The sequence below is a fragment of the Pyrgilauda ruficollis genome, unplaced genomic scaffold (assembly GCF_017590135.1).
Source record: "Pyrgilauda ruficollis isolate IOZ18807 unplaced genomic scaffold, ASM1759013v1 scaffold24, whole genome shotgun sequence".
Taxonomy (NCBI): domain Eukaryota; kingdom Metazoa; phylum Chordata; class Aves; order Passeriformes; family Passeridae; genus Pyrgilauda; species Pyrgilauda ruficollis.
In genome coordinates, this window is record NW_024523648.1 from 6,714,078 (window position 1) to 6,735,302 (window position 21,225).

At 37.8% G+C, this 21,225-nt stretch overlaps 1 protein-coding gene across 10 annotated transcripts in view; it reads left to right on the forward strand.

Annotated features, from left to right (window-relative positions):
• The window catches only part of EYA4 (EYA transcriptional coactivator and phosphatase 4), a 141,365-nt gene that overhangs the window by 65,877 nt on the left and 54,263 nt on the right, over positions 1-21,225 (forward strand). For 9 of the 10 annotated variants that reach the window (XM_041470014.1, XM_041470020.1, XM_041470015.1 and 6 more), the window contains one exon: positions 9,756-9,805. In XM_041470014.1, coding sequence (XP_041325948.1) covers positions 9,756-9,805 — 50 coding nt within the window. Of the gene's footprint in view, positions 1-9,755; positions 9,806-19,085; positions 19,145-21,225 lie in introns of all 10 variants that reach the window. The other variant, XM_041470017.1, reaches the window with a different exon arrangement.

Below are 21,225 nucleotides of genomic sequence, written 5' to 3' on the forward strand. Positions count from 1 at the left end.
AAGGGGAAAGACAGATTATTTTCTGAGGAGGCAAATGAGTCAGGAGAGAAGTTGTCCTTTGTTCCTGCGGGAGTCAGTATGTAAGCTCTTGGGTGAACTAAGGGGAAGCTGGATTCCAATGGGACACCAGCATTGTCAGAACAGAAAAGCGCCTTGAGGCAGACATACTTGACTTGTGGTGGAGAAGTCAGCATTAGCAGTAGAAATATAACTGTACTGTTCCTCATACAAATTGGTTTCCACATGAAAAGAAAACATGTTTTATTATGCTTTATGGCACAGTACTATAGGCCTTTAACAAAATAGCTTGAAGTATTTGCATGATCTATTTGCAACATGGCCAAGTTAACACAGCCATAGGAGCATTAACTTTTGAACTTCCTGACTTTCATTGCTTTAAATTTCAGCTTCAAAGTTTACTCTTTTTTTCTTTGCATTTGTTGGCCCTGGTTGGTTTTGAAAAGCAGGAGGAAAGAAAATAAGTTCAGGTTTTCCGAGGAAGTTCTGAATTTTATGCATATAACAGGAGATGACTTGGTATTCCTTTGAATATTAAATGATACCTCCAAATCAGCTTTGATACACCTAGATTGATTACAATAATCTGTGGAGCTGAGGAATCGCAAGGTGAAATCCAGAAAGCATTGCACAGCGTAACTGTTTTCCTGCATTTCAGTATGTTGGGGGTTTTTTGCCTGAGCAGAGATCAATGGTATTTGGAAATACTAATATTTGAAAAGCAAACACTTTAAAAAAAACGGTGTGGTTGCAACAAAACTGGAGGACATCATGGGAACATTACTGAAGTAAAAGCAGTAAGCATTTTCCATGTCTAGATTAACATGGAAAATCTTCTAGCTGATTGCCAGTTTGGAGATACCAGGAAGACACCAGGAAGACACCAAGGGTATACTTGCAGATTCAGCTTCTCTGAGCTATAGTGCTGACATGAAAAGTTAGTTTAAAAAAAAAGCCAAAGGTTTGAATTTAGGTTGGTGTGGGCATTTTTTAAGGGATGCTGGGGGTGGGAGAGAGGGAGAGAGCTAGGAAAATAATGTGAGAGAAAGAAAAGAGAATGAGAGAAAACCAGAGTTAGTGCGTTAGTACTTTTTCCTGAATCTGAATTTGTTGATAAATGAGCTCAAGGCTGGTAGAGTTTCCAAACCTTTGGCCTTTGGAAGATCTGAATAGGGAACTAATTCCTTTCTCTTCTCTTCTCTTCTCTTCTCTTCTCTTCTCTTCTCTTCTCTTCTCTTCTCTTCTCTTCCTCTTCTCTCTTCAGGGAGCCAGGCCCACCCTCCCAGCTGCAGTGAAAAGCATTCTGTGAGCTCTGAGCTATTAGGTAACTCAGGCTGAAACAAAAAGTGCCATTGTAGTATGGCATTTGCCCTGCCTGACCCACCAGTTAGGGGGAAAGGCGAATTTCCTTCTTTCATTGTACACAAACAAACAAAAAGAAAAAGAGAATGCCAGTTTTTCCCACAGTGCATGCATAAATGCTTTTAAAAATGTACAATTTACTACTTTACAGGTTCCAATCGCTTAAATTACGACTTGACTGTGCACCCTCTGATATTTTTAGTACACTTGTGCCAAAGGCAGTTCAAAATGTGTTTTAAAAATATTTGCAGGTATAAAAGATTTTAAAAACGCTTAGAGCTCTGAACTGTTTGAACCCATTAGTCATGTTGCAAAAACAAACACATAGGAAACCTTTCCACTAGCAAGAAATTACCAAGGAAGGAATGTTTAGTTCCCAATTATAGCATATGAATAAGAAAATTGAGGAGTTAAAGTTGTCTCAGATTTTATCAATCATGTCACCTTAATGATACCTTCATTCTCTAAAACTTCTCAATAGAAACAAAGCTGCATGTTTTATTTATATAAAGCTTTCTGATTTATGTTTTACAAAGGCTTGTGTCAATGGTAAGACTGCCCAGTGTGCCCAAAAGAAATGATCATTATAGTCTCACTGGAAATATGAAAAAGGTATTTACCTGGATTGATTAAATTCCCATTAACTTCAATGTGTATGTAATGTGCACACCAGCAAGAGCTCTAGTGTATCACTGCTCATCATTCCAGCCTGGTGAAATAAGACCTGAATGAAATGCAGTGCCTCTTTGCAGCTCTTTGGGCTGTCCATGGACTGGTTCCTGGTTTGTCCACACTGTTCTCAGCAGCAATTTGTACAGAAAATCCAAAACATTGTGGGAGTCATGAAGATTGTCATCTCAAGAAGTGGAAGCATTTAAGATTATTGTATGGTTTTTAAGACACAGCTCCTTCTTAAAATTACTAAGTTCAGTGACTGGTTCAAAGGAGCTGAGGCTCTAAAATATGTAACTTCCATAGGAGCCATCCCTCTCCATTTTAAAATCAGTGTTGCCAACAAAGAGGATTTCATGGAGGATGTCATGAGGCACACAGACTTTGCCCCTCTCTCTTTTGCAGCACCGTTCCATTTCCTCAGTGTTTCCCAACTACCTGTGTTTCAGCAGGTAAGTGGAGAGCAGAAGCCATTAGTCACAGTTAATTTGGTGTAATTCCCCTCTGCCTGAAATGGATGACTACTCTAGGTCTGGTGAAATGCATCTGTATCTTTCTGTTAGATGTAAAGGAAGCCTTATGTGACAAGCCTAGACTGATTTAGATGCTGGAACTGCAGGTATTTAATAGTAAATATATCCCTTCTGGATTAGTTTTCCTTGTGAGTTAGGTGTACATCTTCTAGTGGTTCTGACCACAGTTACTACTGTAACTTCATGATGCATTTCATCGAGAACAAATCTATCTCAGGAAAGGTTTGTATGGAAATTAGAAGAAATTATGGTGGAACAGCAGTGACTTCCCTTGTTCCCATCCCTTGCTCTCACCCCTTAGAGGCATGGAAACATATCTGATGTCTTTGAATATGAAGTCTCCTCTGCTGTGCTACATAAAATGCGAAGGTCAGTATCAGCAGTCTGCTTTCATACTCAAAACTTTTAAATAATTTACACTTTCCTTTTATTTAAAAAAAAAAAAAAAACATGTTCAAACCTCAATCTTGTTTTGATTAGAGTTGTCAATTTTAGTTGATGGCATAGTGATTTCATTACTAAGAAAATAGAAGAGACCACTGAACAGCTAGTTCAGGTGGTGAGCAGACATGTTGTTTCCACTAGAGAACTAGCTCATATAGACTTTTATTAAGAAAAACCAAACCAACAACCACAAAACTCCTTGAACAGTGAATTTTAAATCAATTTATGTAGCATATTTTTACTCATTCTTCCATTGTAATCAGAACTCTTGTTTTCAGATCTGCTGAAATATGACAAATCTACTGCAGGGTGTGATTCAAATAAAATACAGCTATGTACAGTCTTTGCACTGTGAAAAATAGGGGGAAAAATCAATTTTCTATTGCTTCAAGTTCTTTCACTCAACAGTAGCATTAATGTTTGGGGTTTTAGCTACATCAGAATTGTAATTAAAATTTGTTTGTGCACAAAAGTGTAGTCTTACATTTTCACATGCATTTTAATTTCATTTAATATTGTATTTTAATACAAACTTTATATAATGTTATTATTGTCACTAGGTTTAAGTGAGTAATATACTTATGAGAGTTATGGAAGTGTGGCAGAATAGTGAATTACTCTGAAAAAATCAGTTCAGAATTTGGGATTATTTAGTATTCTTTTCATATGTTTCTCTGGGTCTACTCAGCATATGTTTGATTTTGCAGGAGCTTCACTGAGATTTTTTCATCACAGGACATACATATTTGGAGTATTATTTGAATTCAGTCATAAAAAACTGCTTCACTTTCAAGAATATTGGTTGTTTGGTTGTGGGTTTTTTTAATTAAATCAAAAGCGCGTGTATTTTCTGCATGGCTACAATTTGTGACTCAATCCCAGCACTGTATCTGTAAGCAAACCCTTGCCCTGTTTTGTTGGTCAAGCAAATGACTTTATTTGTTTTGTAGTATCAATGCCGTCGTGGCAGCAAAGGAAATCTTTGGCAAAGGATGTGTACAAAGGCATTGTAAAGATAGTCTCCAGTAAGGTTTTTTTGTTGTCAAGACAGTTATAAAACTCCATGTAAACACTATCAAAGTCAGCATGTAAAAAACATTTGAGGAGAATGAATTTTCTTTACTATTCATACTCATTGCAGTGTTAGTAATATCCATAGTCTTATTCTTCTACCCGTTATTTCCATCAAGTTTTCGCCTGCCTGTGCCATCCTTTCCTGGAGTTGTTCTACAGACATAGTCCCTTCCCTGGGCAGCGAGCAGAGATGGGTCAACTCCCTCCAGAGCAATTTGCTGTAGGGAGTCATCCAGGCAGTCGAAGTGCACTTGCTCTGCCCATATTCCAGAGCAATCACACAGGCTGAGGAAGCACAAAGATGTGATTTGAGGTTGTCCTTGTGTCTGCAAAAAGTGCTTTTCTTTCTTAATTCTTGTCTCCTTGATGTTAGAGCCTCCACAGCACCACCATGCGTAGCTGCTTCCTCCAGGCCCAAAGCATTGCAGGTTCTACTCAGCCCTGTTGCAACCCTACTGATTTAGGAGGGATCTCAAGGCCGTAATTGGTGCAGTGGATGAGGGAACTCAGCAGATTCATTGCCAGAATAATTTAGTGCTGATGTGGCAAGATTTTTCAGCTGTAAGTGTTAGAAGGGATTTCTCACCTGTGTTGCATTACGAGTTTAATACCACCAGTGTGTGTGTGTGAGAACACCTCACAGAGCAGGACCATTTCATGGTTTAACATTTAGTGTAATGGGGTCCAATAAAATCGTGTTAAAAGATGTTAATGTTGCAAAGAAAAACATCAGAAGCAAGGAAATGCCAGAATTAATATGGCCTGTGGAAATTCAGCTTCTTGCACATTATGGTGCTAGATCTTATTACCTGACATCCTAGGCTTTCCAGGGGGTGTCTTTTTTTCCAGTGAATGCATAGTTAGATTTTTCTTTTAATGTTCCTCACTATATCTTTGTTAAACATGAAGCATCCAAAGCCCAATTAATATAAAATCCTTTATCATGTAAATATTTATCATATACCTTTATTGCAGTTCTTTGCTGCCTAATAAATGCATATCTTCACAGTGACCTCAAATTATCACTTTTAAAGTGTTCATATTTGAATTCTGATGAATCAAGTCAGGTGAAGGTAGAAATTGTATAAAACTTTGATTATTTTTAATAAAAGTTTAAGCCAAATGGGACTTTCATTTTTCTACATAAAACTAACATTTATACGTAATCTTCTAAGTTCAAAGTATATTTTCCCTTGGAAAATAAGCTTGGATCATTAATTAGGTCTTCTGTACAGCTGGAGTAGCAGAACTAGTACATTGCTCTGGGCAGACTGGTCACTTGTGACTTTTGTAATGAGTTTCACTGGTATCTGATGAGTGCTTAAGGTTATGTTTGTGGTGTTAGTCCCAAATCTAGAAGAGAGGAGAGCAAACTGTGGTGTTCCATCTCAGCCAGTCCCAGTATTCGTCTTCTGTCCACACCGCACCCCTACCTCTGTCACATTTTTTTCATTTGGCTTCTGCTCTCCTCTAGTTTTGCCACCATGGAGAGCCCATTCTTCTTTTGTGCCCTGATTTCTGTTCCTTCTCCCTGTTCTTTTTTTCTCTGTTTTTCCTCCCTTCATTTGAGTCTACAGGGGTTTTTTACTTTCAGGGTACTGCCTGGCTACCCTGTACCCAGGGCTCTGCACACTGGGAGATGGAACTGACTAAGAGGGACAGTTTTGATAGTGTCAGATTTCCTGATGGCATGGGGTTCTCCAGGCACTCAGAAGTAATCCTAAGGCTTGTTCAGCACCAGCGTCTTTGAGATGGAGATTCAATGCAGATAGGGTCTTCAGAAATTCAGGACCCACACTGTAACAGGAGTTCACCAACAGTGTGACAACAGGTCTTTTAGAATCTTACAAACTGAAATAAATGTGGACACCATTTCACAGAAATTATAATTCCCGAGTATTGGTAATTCTCCCCCTCTGCTTTCAATTCTGGGATTTTGCCTCCAACTTTCAGGCACTGAAGCCAATCAGCAGCATAATGACGTGACATTCAAAACATGAACACAGCAGTCTCTTCTCACAAATATTTGTATTTGAAGGTTTTTAGCTGAAACTTTACAAACATTTTGTAGCAGGCAACCAGAGTAGGAAAGTTCAGTGCAGTTCAACAGAATTCAAACTGAAACTGGAGTCTTACTCTTGTGAATGATTCTCAACATGCATTTAACTAAAATGGTGAGAAAACCTGTGTAAACAGAGAGGGGGAAAGGAAAACAGAGCAGGAGTAAAGAAAAAGGTTCTTTTTATAGCATTTAACACATGAGAATGTAAATAAATGTGGTGTTAGTGAAAGTTAATTATTTTGAAAACAGTCAGCAAGGCAGATTAAGAGGTAAAACAGTGCAGCTGAAGACAAAGGAAACAATATTTAGTCTTTGATCAGACATTTTCACAGTGATTTTCTGTTCACCTTCAAGGGTGGCATAATTTTATGAATAACAGAATTTGTTTTGCTACTTGAGTAGCCTTGAAGAGAAATGGTGTTCATTCCATATGACCACTTGAAAGAAAATCCCATGCCTGTTCGTCCTTTAAGAAATAACATTTTTTATTTATTAAATCTTTTCTCTCAAAGAGGGACCCTAAAGATACACAATGAAGTTTATATTTAGTCTCAGAGGACAAGCCAAATCTATACTCTATGCTTCTGCACATTTCTTCAGATAATGATCATGGATGAACTTCATCATCTCTGTGCCAAGCAACAAACATGAAATACTCTCACTTTTTAAGCATTTTGCTTTCATTGCAATATTCTTAAATAAGAAATAGTCACTTTCTTTTTCTCCCCAAGTTTATTGCATCACACAGGAAGTGAGTCTTTTTGATACTATTCCTCAGTGGCTTTTCTGCTATGACCTTTCAACTTTTATCAAAATTTATCAGTTGGGGTTTTTGGTAGTAATTTTTTGGTTCTTTTTTTTTTAATGTTTAATGTTAATTTATATGGATAAAGCATAATCTTTCAGATATTTAGATTGCTTTGTAATGTTGGTCAAAACAAAATGCAGTAGTTGTGTGAGCTGTGGTAGGAAAACTCATCCGTGAGTATCCAATTACTGCATGATCCCTACCCAGGAAAACCAGGGGTCTTAATATATTCTGCCTATTAAAAGTGCTCAGATTGTGTTAATGTGTGCTGGAACTATCTTTGGGCTTCTGTGGTAGTTGCCCACCACAGGACATGCTGTCACTTTGCAAAATTCAGGTATTGGGATGTCTAGGTGACAGACTCTCCAGCAACTGATTAACGTCAGTGGTTGAACTTTCCTGACCTGGGGAGTGAGATCTGAGCCCCAGTGCATATGTGGGTGACAGTGATAATGGTGGCAACCACAGAACAGAAAAGAAATTGGAAAGGAATGTATAAATATCAGTAAATTTAAGAGCAAGGAGATAACAAAAATATGCTGGAAGTGAGTGTATGCTAAAGGGACATGGAAAAAGAAGATCTTCTAGGGTTTATACTATATAGCTACTAGGCATATACTTACTTTTCTAATTAATTTTACTTATTGTATTTTATAGCTCTCAATACATTATGTTTTCAGTAATTTTAAATTATATTTTATATGCGAAATGAAAATATTACCTTTCTGGTCAAATCTCTATGACTCAGTTGAGACAAACTGCTCCTGAAATTAAAACACGTCCTGTCAAAGAGAGGCTGTTGTAATTTCAGTGTCTTTAAATGATTTTGAATATATTTTTTGAACAGTTCCCTCTGACACTGACATACCCAGGAGATACTCAGTACAATAGTCTGAATTACTATTTCTCATGTTTGTATATAATGCACACTGAAGGCATTTTTCATGGCAGATGGTCTTATGCTTATATATCTGAAGTATTTTACTGTATTTCAGATGTTATGCGACTTTAATAGCAACGTGGTTAACATAAAACTATAGCAATGATATTTGCACCTGAATGTTTATGAAATACTGCCTGTCAGGTTTGGGTTTTTGTGAGCCCTGACTGTGTCTCATGCTCTGTGAGTGGCTCATCTCTATGAGTGATGTTCCGTGGCATTCAGCTGAGGGAACTTATATATATATATATAAAATATTTAGCATTAGTCAAATCCTTCAATTCTACTTTTTAAGCAGATGATTGTGTTTGAATTATATGAGATATGTCCATATATAGATGTTCCAAACAAACTGTAATTTATCCTTCTAACATTTTATTGAATTAATTAGAGTGGTTAGCGAAGGGTCAGAATCACATTTATAAGATAGGTATATTCAGTGTCAATACTATGAGCAAATTTTCTGAAAAAAAAACCAAACAAACAAACACTCCCCTACAAAAAACCCAACAACTTAAGCCCAAACCTCTCTGGATTTGTAGTTCCTACTTCATCATGGGAAGAGGAGGGCTATTTCAAAGGAACCTGGAAGTATGGAAGACCTGCATTGTCAGGAGCTGGACAGTTTCAGGTCAATCTTGGATATAGATGTAGTAAGTGAGTTCGACTCTAGAAGGCAGTGAAGATTTTGCTCCTGGCAAATAGAACATTTAAAATGTAGTTAAAATGCCAATCTGGAAAACAAGCCTTAAATATTTAGCATTAGTCAAATCCTTTTTTCTGTTGGGCCTGGTGAGTGTTTTGTCATTTGTCAATAACTTCAATAGAAGTGAGTCAAAGTCACTTTCTTTTTCCTCTGAAATACTTTTAAAGTAGCAAAAAAGTATAGAAGAGTTTCTTGATGCAAGGTATCCTGAAACTTGTCATTGAACTTGCTGTTTGTAAAGGGAATTTTTTTTTTTATTGTGTCTCTCACAATAAGTGAGCCTCAGTGAGCAATATTTCTAGGTGGCTTTAAAACTGGAACTTTGAAACCTCCCACAGAGCCCTGGACTTTGCATTAGCAAGCTAGCAAGCAAAATGTTTTTTCCTCTGCTGAAAATGCAAGTAATTTAGATTACCAGAAGGTACAATTAAATTTTTGCTGGAAATCGTGAAGATCCCAAGGAGATACCTAGTCTGCAAGAGAACAGTTTTCTAATAGATTTTTTTTTTTGACAGTGATGGATTTTATCACCTCCAATCAGCCTACAGCAGAGTATTGCGGAGATCAAGTTGGAAGCTAAAATTCCTTTTATGTACTTATGTCTTGCAAATATGAGTGAAAACAGTGCATGTATTCATTGGTGCAATAGGAAAATATAGTTAACATACAGTTAGCAGATTCACAAAATTAAAAATACCATATGAATTATTTAACTAATGGTGCGCTTTGCCCCAGAACCTGGTGTTTATTATTTTGAGCTTTAGCAGGAAACAGAAGCAGTATCAATTGGGGAAACATTTCTTGGCCAAGCTGAGAACAGTATGGCTTTCTCATTTCAAAGTGGGGAACCTGGTTCTTTGGTTTCTTTGTTCCTAGTTAAGACTACTCCCCAAGCTATTTTAGCTGAACATTTAACCCACTAATGGAGCCTGGGGAAGTGCAGTTGGCAGCTGTTCATGGGATAATAATGAAACACACTGTTTAGTATAGCAAACCACTGCTGTAAAGTGCGGGAAATATTTTATAGAGATCCCGGTGAGCAGAGCAGGATCTGCTTTAAGTTCTGCTGTGATGGGAGGGGGCAAGAGGAAGTTGTGTTTCAAGTGAGAGTAACCAGCACTGCTTTGCTCCTGCAGGTGAAGAAGCCGTGTCCAGAGTCCGATGGTTCAGAGCCGCAGAATCCCAGGTATGGTGCTGGAGGGCCGACGCTGACTGACTGCGGTGCGGTGGCAGAGAGCGAGGCTGAGCTGTGCCGTGGATTTGTAACATCAGAGCCCCGGAGCTGCATTTTGCAAAGAATGAGTGGTTGGATCAGTTGTAATGGTTTTCACTCTAGAAAAGGGATTTTTCCCTTTTCCCGGTCAAAGATGCAGCCTAGAGTCTGGGTTGTTGAGTTTAGATGATGGCATAGCAGTGAATGGTCACATTCAATTAAAAAACAATCCCAGCTATTAAATAGTGTAGGGAAATCTGTGTGATCAGATCTCACTTTCTTCAGTTATCCCTTTTCTGCATATCTGAGTCTTGAGGTTTATTGAAAATATCGTTTATTCCCAGTGTGGAAAACTAATTATTTATTTGGGAAAATTTGCTCTTACTAAAACTTCATTTTGTTTTCACATGTGAAAAACATGCTGTGTTCATAAGCTGGAAAGAAGCCATACATTCCTTTCCAGTACAGTCATTTCTAATATCATGTACATGGGAAAAAGGAAGCAGATTTAACTTCCATGTTTTTCACATGCATGTATGTATATGGATAATTTTGAGCAAGTGAAGTAGTAGCTGTTTTAGATGTGCATCTTCCTGGTCGTTGGTAAACTGGTGAATAGTTTTCTTCAATATTTAGTGAGTGCTCCTTGTCTTTGTCTTGCTTCTGTATAGAGACTATTTCAGTGTCATAAAAGCCCAGAAGCTTTCATTGTGAGGGGAGAGCCACAAAATAAACCTGACATTTCACTAACATTGTCACTAAAACTCAGAAAAGTTAAATAATTCAAGGTTTGCCCCCCAAACCTATCTTTACCTATATTTTAACTATGTTCCTTAATTATTGCAGTATGATCCTCTGCAGGTCATCTGCAGCATCCAAAGCCATTGTAGTACCTGTGCCTTGAGCTGCACTATGCACCATCTGAATTCCTTTGATTAGCTCATGTCTGTTATTAATATGTATTTTCATTTAGTTTGGTTAGAACTGAAAAGGGAAGAGATAGTTCAATGTCCAAGTATGCTTTCAGTGTAGTCAGTAGCAGTTTTGACCTGGACTTCAGTGGAAACCTGCTTTGCCCTTCAGTACTCACAACTTCTAAATGAAAAACTTATTTGCTGTGCTGCTGCTTTGGATTGAAATTTATTATAAAAGTCAAGTTCTTTCTGAGTGTTTTGACACCATGGAGAATGCCAGTGTAGCCTAACCCTCATATGCAAGTGTGTAGTTTTAAGTCATGATTGCCCAAATGAGACTATTGTAATTCAAGCCTTTAAAATCCATGAATTCCAGTCTGATGTAATTTCATCAAAGTGTGATGAAAACAAACTGCAACAAACCTGAGGACCCAGAATGCAATGTACTGTTACTATCTCTGCACATCAGGAAATTTCTTACAAGCTGTAGTTAAATTCTTTGTGCTGTGTCTGAGGAATGAGATACTTTTTTTTTTTCTCCTGAATGTGCAAGAGAAGCCATGCTACAAATAGTTAATAAAGCAGTTTCATTTCTTGAAGTGCATTTTCAAACAGAAACACTTTTCATTTTGACCTCTGCAGCCTCAGTTGGAGGTTATATCAGACAGAGTTGGAATTCGTGTTCCAAGCCTGAGCATATGCCATGCTGTGTATACAGCCTGAAGTGGGATTTTTGGGTTGCTATGTGAGTTTTGGTCTTGGAGGGGAATCTCTGACAGACCTTGGGCTGGAGCAGCACTAGAGGGCTCTGTGTGGCACATCACACTTCAGAGCCTGGAGCAAGGTAATTCTTCTCTAAACAAGGCTTAAGTGAAAACACTGCACAAAAAATGAAACATCAGCATAAAAATGAATGCTGGAGACACACAGCCTTACAGAATAGCTCCTGGCTTGGGACCGAAGGCCAATATCATTCATTTATTTAGCTAGCTTTATAGTCTGTTAGTTTTGGATTTGAAACTATTACAATAAATGCAGATGGAAAGTGTTTTTACAGTAGGGAAGTAATTAAATTGGGTGTGGGAACCTTGTCAGGAGAATTCTTGGAGTGACATGTGTGTATCAGCAGATTCTTTGTCTTGCTTAGCCTGGGTTTGTCTTTTAGAAAGAAGCAGTCAAACTGCAGATGTGACTACTAAATTTTTAAGGTATATACTAACCTATGCAGCATATAAAAAAATGCTTTTCAGAAGTGACCATCTATATCTGCAATAAAAATCAATCTTGTCAGCATTTACTTAGAGAAAGTGCTTGTTGTCTTAACAGACAGGTAAATTGCACAGAGGGAGAGGGATCTGTAGTTAAAAATTGAAGTTATGGTGAATAGGCGAGTTGTAAACACAAAAGGAAGCATAATTCTTCAATGTCGCTGACAGACATTTTGATTCACAAACAATTTTGTCTTACACATTCTGTCAGAGTTTCTTGGGAAATTGTTTATCAAATCCCTATGAAGGGGTTCTGAATACTTTCTTTTATACTTAGGTGGTGGCATTATACCTTACAGTGGTGGTGTTGTGGCTGTATCAATATTATGGCATTCTTCATAATTCTGTAGTAAAAGCCAAAGTCTGCAAGCCTCAATAGTCATCCAGTCATTCAGAATGCTTTCTGGGGATGCTGGTGTGTGATACAGAGGCAGTGAATACTTGGGACTTGCCTGTTCCCCCACAAGTCTGGAGCAGGCAAGAGCAGCATGATGGACAATTCTGACATGCTGGCTCTGTATCAAATTCACTAGCAAGGTTAGGGAGAGAAGTTCCTGTCTTCAGAGCCTACAGACATACATTGGTCTTAATTTTCTTATATGACAGGTAACTTTAAAATGTTATCAATCCCAAGTGTGCTGAACTGCTCCTTCGTGAAATTTAATGTATTACAAGAATTGCTGAAGTCTAATGCAGTGCTCAAAAATTAACTTGTTTGCAGTTATCAACAAAATTCCTTTTTACCTTAATAATAAAAAAAATCCATTTTAATTCTAATAAGGAAAAATGTTGTTACCCTAAAATCTGTAAGCTATGCTTAAAACCTCATACCATGTGAAATGCTGGAATATGTGTTATTCTGAAGTCTGGTAAAATGCTAAATATAAAGTCCGAGACTCCAGCTCACACTCAGCAACAGCATATTCTATTTGGCCACACATCCCAGGGCAGCATCTTTCTTTGACGTAGCAGTCTGCTTGATGAATGCATCTCTCCTACCCCCAGATCCTCCTTCTCATACCACCAGGCCTGCCAGAGATTCCACTGTAAGGCCAAAGTCATGTCTGGAATTGAGGCATGAGAGTAACTATTGGTTTTTCTGGGCTATAAAATGAAATAGGGAGGAGAGAAATTAAATGAGGGAGTGGAAGTCACTGCAAATGGAAATTCAGCAGGGTCTTCTACTGCTTCCTCAAAGTTCACTGATTATAGGAAAAAAACAATGGTTTTTTTACCATCTGGAGAGGATGGAAGACTGCAGCAGAATGAGGAGATTTTTCTGACAGTTTAAACAGTTTCTTTTTTTCCTGGAAGGGTAAAGGAAAATGGCTGAATATTTCACATACTTTCCTTCTTTAAGCTATGATATTTATGTTGTGATGAAGCTATCTATAGGAAGAAAGGGAAAACTTGAAGGTTTCAATGAGTAGTTTTGCAAGTTAGGGATAAAAGTTAGCTGACAAATCAGCTTAGGAATACTTAGGATACACAGTGTCAAAAAATACATTACTCATGTATTTGCAGAAGGGCGATAGATTTTTGTGCTAGTAAGTTAAAATTAAGCCACACAGAGCAAGAAGCCCTCCACTTTATTGCATGATTTTTACTACAAACCTGTGGATCCAGTATTTCCAGTAATATCCATACTTCCTGACTTTTCCTTTACATATTTAAAAAAAAAAAAAATCTAAAAGCAAAGGAAAAGGAAATTAAGGCTGTCTTAAGTAAATCCTCCCATTAAAAACTTTATCAGATGCTGTAAGAAGAGTGTAAATCAGGGGCACTGCAGTTACTGCATTGATACCGGTTAGATGGGGTTCATGCCTATGTGTTACCAAACTACAAATTCACCAGTGATGATCACTGGTAAATATTGAATCATATGCACAGATCAAGTTGCCAGATAAAGCAGTTATCCAAAAAAGCTCACAGGGGTTTTTTATGTGTTTAAAAAGGCCTCTAATATTTCAATTCAATACGGGTTTCAGTGAGGTTGCTAGCATAGATTGCAGCTGTTCATCGGATGATTGCTGTTCTGTTCTTCAACACCCACGCTTCTATGTGCACCACAAAGTAAGATTTAAAAGATACTAATTCCTGTTTCTGTTTCATCTTAAAAGTCTTTCTTAAAACTTTTGAATGAGAAGTAGGCTTTCACATTTTCTCACTGGTCTCATTTTGATACCTACTCATGGTTTTTAATTGGTCAGGATACGGAGTGCACATACACATCCAGAGACAATTATTGTCGTTAATGCATTCACCAGTAAATAGATGGTATTGAGTGTCAGTGAGAGCTACCACAGTTTTCCTATTCACTTCTCTGGACCAAAGTTTGTTTCCTCTGCAGTTTGGGCTCACTGTTGTGGATGCAATGTTCACTATGTTCACTGGATCTGAGCTGTGCTAATGCTGCATGTATGCATCGCCAGACAGTGTTTCCATGACCATTCATACACTTTAAAAAAAAATTAAAATAAAAGTAACATGTATCTTCTTCATGTTATTCCAGACAACCAGATAATCATGTTTCATGCTCATCGATTTCAACTAAAATACACCTGAGATTTCTTCCACCAACTAATTCCCTCAACAAGACCTTAACAATCTTATCTCAGAATGATCATGGTGATGGTTCATTGTTTCAGTCAGGCATTGGTTGGCCCATATTTACCAGCTCTAACACTCTAACCTCTGAGCCCAAATCCAAGCTTTACTGGCACCTGACAGATTCTGTGATGAAGCTTTCATGCCTTTTCCATGACTTTGAAAACATCTGACCGTCTGTGTACACATTCCTAGTAGAGTGGGATCAGCAGTACCTTCCCATTCTTTTGCAGTTCAGGAGATGAACAGCATTATTTTACATAGTAAAGAGAAGCTTGCAATTGAACTGCTGAGCACAAAAAGCCAGCAATAGCTATGGAAACTGTGATTAAAGTTGCATCAATTATAATTTTAAAAAATACACAATATTTGTAGTGCAGTAAAAATTAGCAAGATTTTATATGTGTTGTTTAAATACATTAGGCTCCCTAATTTTCTTCTCATACATGTGTTAGAAGCTTTTTTAGAAGGCAAGGGTTTGTTGTCTTGTGAACCATATGTAGCTTATTTTGACCAGAGGATAATGCTTTTCTGAGTCAGAAGTGTAGCTCCAATCCATCCCATATTGAATAATCTGTAGATCATTATGACATGATAAATGGGCTTCATTTGAGGAAATTCGTTATTGACAGGACTCTAATTTAGACTTTGAAGGTGAGATTCCTCTCATCCTGAAGTAGACATGTAAGTTAGGCACTTTTGAAATTCCATTTATTTGAACTTCTTTCTATTGACATCTTACTGTATCCCTCTTCTCCTGGGAAACCATGCAGACTCCACCAGCAATCACCTGTTGCTGTGCTGATTTATTGTAAGACCAACTAGGTACACAATTTGAGCAAAGGCAATGAAAGCATTTCTTTCAGTTTTACAGATTGAGTGTTTCTGCAAAACTGGTCAATTCCAGAAGGGAATACCTGCAAAAATAAGATTAATCTTTAGCCAGGAAAAAAGACTTTTGACTGGCTTCTGGTATTTCTTGGACTTGGAGCAGGCTATAAGGAGAAACAGACACAGCAAAACAAATTTTCTATGAAAAGGCAGAATAATTAAATTGAAAGATTGTCACAAGTAATTTTGGGGACTGGAAGAAAAACTTGTCAACAAGGGGGATGGTATATGCCAGAGTATAGCATTCATGTCAGTGAGGCCACTACAGTTACAAGCACTTCACCTAAAAGAAATGTTTGGCAGGATCAAGCCCAAACTACTCCGTCAAGACAGTGACTGACAAAAAACATACAACAATTTTCCAATTTAAAAATAACTGCATTGTGGAATAAGATTTCTTGTAAAGACTACATTCTGGGACACACAGACTTAGCTTGCAGAGAATGTTTTATACAAATCTGGTCCTTATTAAAGTTTTGTGCACTCATTTAGTCTGCATGCCACTTAGGCAGTTGGAATCAATCAAAGTGTTTGGGAGATGATTCTTCACATACGTGTAACTGAGTGACACACAGCAACCATGACAATTGCACTACAGTTCCTACAAGGAGTAGTGCCTTGCTACATAGATTTTATTTTCAGGCAATGCAAGCCTCTCCTTTTTTTTAGATCAGTCTGTGTGGTGTCTCTCTGCCTTCTCAGCACTGATGTTCTCATTCTTTAACTGCAGAAATTCAGTCTTCTGATTACCCAAGGCCTATTGAAGCTGGTCACTGTCTGCCCATCAGGTCTTGTTGGCTCTGGATCAAGCCCCCAAAGAGTTCTAAAAATTTGTATGAGATGTTTACAGAAATTACAATAATCTATTTAGAGGGCAAATACATGGTAACTGATGACATCACCGGGAAGTATTTTAATGATTTATATTAACAGCTCCCTGTGGCTTATAAAAATAAAAGTAATGTACTTTTTTATTTTTCATGTCTGTTAAAAATTCCTGGGGTTTTTTTTGTTAATATTGGGCATAACATACTTTCTGTGATATTAATAATAATTTATCCCTGTGATCCCAAGCCAGATCATGTCACTGTTAAGATTTCCATTAACCTCAGTCAGTGATGGGTCAGACTTCAAAAAGAATGAAAGCAACAAAACCTAAGGGATTCTTTTTTTTTTTTTTTTGTCTGTTTGTTTGCATTTGTTTTTGAGGTATTGTTTGTTTGTTTGTTTTTTATCACCACATTGAAAAAAAAATTGGATAAACAAGATTCTAACAGAAGTGTTAGTGGAAGTAATCTGGAGATTTTGGAGATCAAAGTGCCTTGTGGTTTTAGAGTTTGCTAAAGAGAGCAGGATTTCTGGATTAATTAATGTATCCATCAAACTTTTATAATTGTTTAATCTGCAGGAATATTTTAGGGTAAATACTGATTTTGAGCTAAAGATAACCTAGGATTGCACCTACGAATGTTTCTGCTTGATCCAGTAGTCTCTTAGAGCCTTATCCTAAAATTTTAACTGGATTTTGAGCCATAAAATAGCAGTGTTTTTTCTTCTTACGTGTGCAGCACATGTAATAACAATGAGAAGGAGCTCTGTTTCTTTCTCCTGTGGTCTATTTTTTGCTCTCTCATATCACATTACAGCAGTACATAGGAGAACTAATTCAGACTCTGTTCCAGCTTCTTTGACCTCTTGTATACTCTAAATGTATTTTACCATTGGTCAGCCTGAATAGTAAAAGTATTTGATTCCACCTACTTTGCACTTCAAATATAGCTGAAAAAATTCCAAGAAGAAAGTAGACAATGAAAAGAAAATGGCCATTGAGATCCAAATCTCCTGTTCTGAGATTGGTTTGCTTTTTACACAAATCACATTTTTTCTCAAATATTTTTAAGTGTAATTTCTAGATGTTTCACATTTTAAATGTCATCAGTCAGTCCCATGTACTCAGTAAACAGTTAACTAACACCACACAGTTATTACGCTGTGCTCATATTTAACATACCAGAATTCACCTCCTTACCATCCTACTGGGCCCTGATCAGTCATTAGTGAAAAAACAAGTAGGAAACAAAAATAGAATTGTCATGGTTTATGCCCAGCTACAAACCAAGCACCATGCAACTTCACCCTCCACACACCCACCCCAGTGGTATGGGGAGAAGAACCAAAAGTAAAACTTGTAGCTTGAGATAAAACTGTGTAATAACTGAAACAAAGTAAAATATCTAATCATAGTAAATTATTATTATTATTATTATTATTATTATTATTATTATTATTATTATTATTATTATTATTATTATTATTATTATTATTATTATTATTATTATTATTTACTATGATTAGTAAATAGTTTTTTCCCAAGGGAAAAAAACAGTAGAAACAAGTGATGCACAATAGTTTGCTGATAGTGATGCCTCACTGTTTGCTGACTAATGCCAGACCCTGTCCCAGAACCCAGATAATCCCCACTTCTGGGTAACTCGTCCAGTTCATAAGCTGGGCATGATATTCCATGGTGTGGAACATCCCTTTGGCCCATTCAGGTCACCTGTCCCAGCTATGCTCCCTCCCAGCCTTTTTTGCATACCTCCTCCCTGGCAGAGCATGAGACACAAAATAAAAAGGTCCCTGATTTAGGATAAACACAACTTACCAAAACCAAAACATTCTCATGCTGAATCCAAAACAGCACTGCAACAGCTACTGAGAAGAAATTAACTCTATCACAGCTAAGGACAAGAAAGAACGAAAAAAAAAATCCAGATAAAAAGAGACCACATGCAAATAAGGTGATTGAGACCACTTGTAAATAATAATTGCAAGTTTGCTTTCTTTTTTCCTACCATCTGCATCTTCCACACATTGTGCAAATGCATGTTAAGCCTGCTGTAATATTTTAGCCTTTGCCTTCCCTCCTTATGTTAAGACAGCCTTATCAGAGAGCAGTTCTGTACCTCAGCTCCCTCCACACTCAGCTTAGTCTGAGCACCAGTCAGTGTTGCTCTCCTCTGGGAACAGAAGTCAGAGAATCCACATGACAAGGAGGGAGAGGCTCCTCCATAAGCAGCATCTGGCTCTTTGGCAGATTTGTCAAGCACTTCTGCTAATGGGTTTGGATTTGCCCAGGGGTCTTTTATGTGGTTACATTGCAGATGGTCTGTCTGTTCTATCTTCTCCTTTTGAACACTTTTATTAAAAAAACCCCAAACTGATAAGGTTCTTTATAGGTCTCACAAGATGCCTGTGCAGGCTCCTTTCTGTTAGTCATTGCAAAGCTTTCCATATATCCAAATGTGTGTCTTGAGTTTTGTTGGCAATTCTGGACTTAGTTCTCCAGTTTAGCTGCCAAGTGATATAATTTACTGTGATCTGAGTTTGTATTATTGTCAGATTTCTTTGGGAATTTCTTAATGTCGTTTGGAGAGCAGAAGTAACTTTACCTCCTCTTAAAGCATGAAATATACTTGCCTTCCACTAGCCATCCACCTTTGAAAACATAAGTTTAAATCTGGTTTTGGTTAAATGTGAAAATTAGCATGATGGTCTCAATCTAATTCACAGGGGATTTGTGTCTGCCATTTAAGAGAGGCCCAGGACTGAAGCAACAAGTCTGTGGGAAGGTATGTTTGGCAGAGCTATGGAGAAACGCACATGCAGTGCCCAAATAAATAAAGCAATTCCATGGATCAACTTTTTAACAGAATTATTTATTGTGTGGTGTGAGTGCAGAAGAGGGCAGAGAGGGAGGACATCCTGTTTGGTGAATTCCGTTTAAGTTCTGTTTCAATTTACAACTAAATCTCTGTCACTTTAATTTTTAAGGGTTTTGGGATTTTATTTGCTTTTCAGTGTAGAAGTAATTGGCAGGTGACTAGACATAAGATCATGTTTTATTCCTATGTTATTTCAGGCTTATGTCTTATTTTCCTTCTAATTATGTAGATTAAATTAAATAGAAAATAAACCCCTGTGCTCTCAAAGATCTAGTGCTTTTCATGACTTTCTCAAAATAGTACCAGAGAAGCACTTTCATCCCTCTTAGCATTTCATTATTATACCATGTTTCCCAACAGCAATATTTTAACATTTGCTGAGAAACAAGAATAAATGTATTATACAAAGCAGTCATGTTATTATGAACATCTCGCACTCTGCCCTGTCTCACAAACCAGGTTCTTGAGGAACCAGTGGGGAACCTGTGCTAAATGCAGTAAAGCTGCAATCTTGCATCTGCAATATGGACGTGGGTGGACGTGGGCTTGTTTCCTGACACCTTGTTTTTCCCTCAGTACTTGGACAGAAGTGAACATCTAATGATTTTAAAAGGCTAAGCACTATGTCAGAAGTCTTGATGAGATCCAACCATTTGGTGTAAGCCGTGTTTTGAACAGAGGGAGCTCTAAAGGAGAGGCTGGTTCCCAGGGCTGCTGTGTGTGTGCTGGGGCAGTGAGGGCTGGAGTGGTGGCTCTGCTGGTGCCCTGCTCCTGTGGCTCTGACCAGGGAGGCAGGTATGCCCTGGCCTGGGGGCTGGGTTATCAGCATGCAGGCTGAGCTGGAAATGGAGGTGTTACAGATTTGCAGCTGCTACCTGCCCCTTCTTGTGGCCCAAGGGGATAATTCAGGGGAGGGGAACTGTGCCCCAGAGTTCTCAGTGACACGTATTTATTAACTCTTAGAAAAATCACCTACTTCACCCCAAATGAAAAAGGTGTGTATGCTTTATATAAAATAACTTGGGGAAATCAAACAGTAAAGCAAAATGAAGTGTAGTCATTTTATATAAATTGTAAAGAACAACCAGCATTGGTGCTTTTATCAGAACATCATTCTCTCTCTTTCTTCGGATAATGGATTTTGTTTTGAGTATAATTACTTACGCAAAGTTCTTTTAGATACTTCCAGGCACTAAGGTCATCCTGTGCAAAATGACAAGGGATGTGTGCAGCACACCTAGTGTACCTTGCCATCCAGAATGGCTGTGCCCAGCTACCCCTTACAGTGATCAGATGCTGAAGCAGTTAAGGCATCAGGCAGTCAGCAAGTTGCATCTATTTGTTTTATATTCTAACCCAAACTCATTGTTGGGGCTTCGATTAGAGAACAGAAATAATTGCTTTTGACACAAACTGTTTTGGAGCCAAACATAATGTGCTCCACATGAGGTAAACTACAGAATATTTGTCTTGGGAGCCAAGATTCAGATCAGGTTTAACTTACAAGGGGAACTTCACTGTTAAAAGTGAGATGTGTTAATGTTTCCCATGTTAAGACTGCTTGCCAGTAATTCTCTGTATATTGTATTTACCATGAGAAGTTTCAGCATGTTTGCATTAAAATATGAATAGAGCATGAAAACTACAAGTTTTTGGCAACTCCTGTATTCTGCGTAGTCTGTCATCATAACTCATCCTTTCTGGAAGCTGGTGAGCAAGGCCGCTGTACTGGTGGCTAAAGAAATTACATTGAAATTAGGTATGGTCACTCTTTATACAGCACACCTGAAAGAGCTTCTTTTGCTTTGGACATTTCCTGGTGAAGAAGAACCATGTTACCATAACTAGTTTGAAATATAACAGACATCTCAATTTAGGGTGAGTCAGACACAACCCACCCATTGCTCTTTTTTTTCCTGAAAATATGAGTTCACACTTACATCATGCTGTCCGGGCTCCGCTGAAGCCAACAGCAAAATTCCCAGCCT